The sequence below is a fragment of the Orycteropus afer genome, unplaced genomic scaffold (assembly GCF_000298275.1).
Source record: "Orycteropus afer afer isolate SDZICR_OR568_19922 unplaced genomic scaffold, OryAfe1.0 scaffold00025, whole genome shotgun sequence".
NCBI lineage: Eukaryota > Metazoa > Chordata > Mammalia > Tubulidentata > Orycteropodidae > Orycteropus > Orycteropus afer.
In genome coordinates, this window is record NW_006921612.1 from 6782736 (window position 1) to 6784925 (window position 2190).

General features: G+C 36.8%; 1 protein-coding gene across 1 annotated transcript in view; it reads right to left on the bottom strand.

Annotated features, from left to right (window-relative positions):
- The window catches only part of TAF1B (TATA-box binding protein associated factor, RNA polymerase I subunit B), a 119016-nt gene that overhangs the window by 92496 nt on the left and 24330 nt on the right, over positions 1-2190 (bottom strand). Inside the window, exon 5 of the mRNA XM_007935106.2 lies at positions 717-812. Coding sequence (XP_007933297.1) covers positions 717-812 — 96 coding nt within the window. The remainder of the gene's footprint in view (positions 1-716; positions 813-2190) is intronic.

Genomic DNA, 2190 nt, shown 5'->3' on the forward strand with positions numbered 1-2190 from the left:
TTGCATTACACGATAGTAGCAAATTGCCTCTCAAGAATTGTCCAGACTTTCTGTCTCTGATTTCTCTCCTCTTGATCATCTTAACCCCATTTCCAACCAAACCTTCTGATTCCACTGCTCCACTGATCAATTTTCAGACCTCTTAATTCTTGACATACCAGCAGCATTTTCACAGTGTCAAACACACCACATTATCAACTTGTTTTTCTCAGCCATGAAATCCTTCCCTCACCCCAAATAAAATGTTCTATGGCATATTTACAAAGCTGTTAAAAGCAAACCACTAAAATATAACTGCTTTGGTGGATATGGAGGTGGAGTACCCAGATTTATATTTCTTCTTATAAAGGCTTCTGAGAAGAGAAAACTGAACTAATCTTCAGATGCCAGGTACAGAGGTATTCTAACCAAAAGAAGTAACATTAGCAAAAAAGAAAAATAAAAAAAATGAATAACCATGGAATTTTTTTTTAAATAGTCAATGATAGAAATTCCTTAAGTTTGTACCTAGAAAACTAACCACAAATTTCTTTATTATTTCCCAAAGTCAAATAAGAAGGCAAAATTAACTCCTGTGCCCAGATCAGTGACCCTGTCTTTCTGGATTATAAGGCTCTTGACTGAAAATTCTCTTATAAGCATCATAATCCCACGTACTCACTTTGATATCTCACTAGAAATGTCTTGTTAAACCCCTTTTCAGGCTTATGACTTACCACAGCTTCCCTTCTACTGGTATAAATTGGGTTTTTACAATACGCCTGCTTGCTCTTCTGAAGGTAGCGCTTCCAAAAATTATGTAAAACTTCATTCTAAGGAGGAAAATGAATGGTGACTCAGGTTTTGATCACAAACATAATAGCACGTCTGTATCAAAGAATTACTTATATTTTACATATTGCCTTTCATCTAAATGTATTCTTACCAGCTTTAAAAAACTGTCATCACAATATCAAGTATATAATAAACACTGAATAAATCTTTTTTTAAGCTCAGATTTTAGAAAAGGAAGGAACATTAAAGGCCACCTCATCAAATCTCTTCCTCTTATAAGTAAATTAAAGATCAGAGAAAGAAAGCAATTTATGTACTAGTATTCTTCTAGTTCTACCACTCGTCTGTCAATTTGTCGTATTGTGGTGGCTTGCGTGTTGCTGTGAGGCTGGAGGCTTTGCCACTAGGTCACCCGTGGTGGACAGGTTTCAGTGGAGCTTCCTCACTAAGACAGACTCAGAAGAAGGAAGAGGCCATCTACTTCTTAAAGAACTGGCCAGTGAAAACTTTATGAATAGCAGTGAAACACTGATATAATGAACCAGGCAGTGTTTCATTCTGTTGTATGTAGGGTCGCTATGAGTCAGAGCCAACTCGACAGCACATAACAACAACTACTTCTTTTAGTGAGAGGAAAAGCTACTATCAGGTCTACAGTCCCTTTTCCATTTAAGTAGTTCCCTATTTATGACATACTAGAGTTATAATAAACTACACTTACAAGTTTAGTTTTTTTCTTTTTCTACATTTTATCATTAGTAGTATGTACTTTGTACCATGTTGCAGCATGTAATTTCCTAATGTTATTATTCACAGATGTTCACTTTGTGGATGTTCCATGTTATTATGAATTGAATTATGTGTCCCCAAAATATGTGTTGTAAATCCAATTTGGAAATGGGTTGTCTTTGTTAGGTTAATGAGGCAGGATTAGTTTAGGGTATATCCTAAATCAATCTCTTTCGAGGTATAAAAAGAGATTAAATAAGTGAGCAGAGAGAGAAATGGGGGAAGACACATGTCAAGACAGATGAAGACTGCCCAGGAGAAGAACCTCAAAGAGACAAGGACCTATCTCTAGAGACAACAGAGAGAGAAAATCTTCTCCTAGAGCCAGTTCTCTTGAATTTGGACTTCTAGCCTTCTAAACTGTGAGAAAATAAATTTGTTTGTTAAAGCAACCAACTTGTAGCATTTCTGTCATACTACTACTGGAAAACTAGGATAGAATTTGGTGCCAGGAATGAGGTGTTGCTCTAAAAGATACCTGGAATGTAGTAGCAGTTTTGGAATTAGGTAATGGGCGGTGGCTGGAAAAGTTTTAAGGTGCCTAACAGTAAAAGGGGATAAAAGCAGGAGAAAGGGGATAAAAGCCTTGAACCCGGACAGAAGAGCAGTCAGCCCCAGGGTTACAGG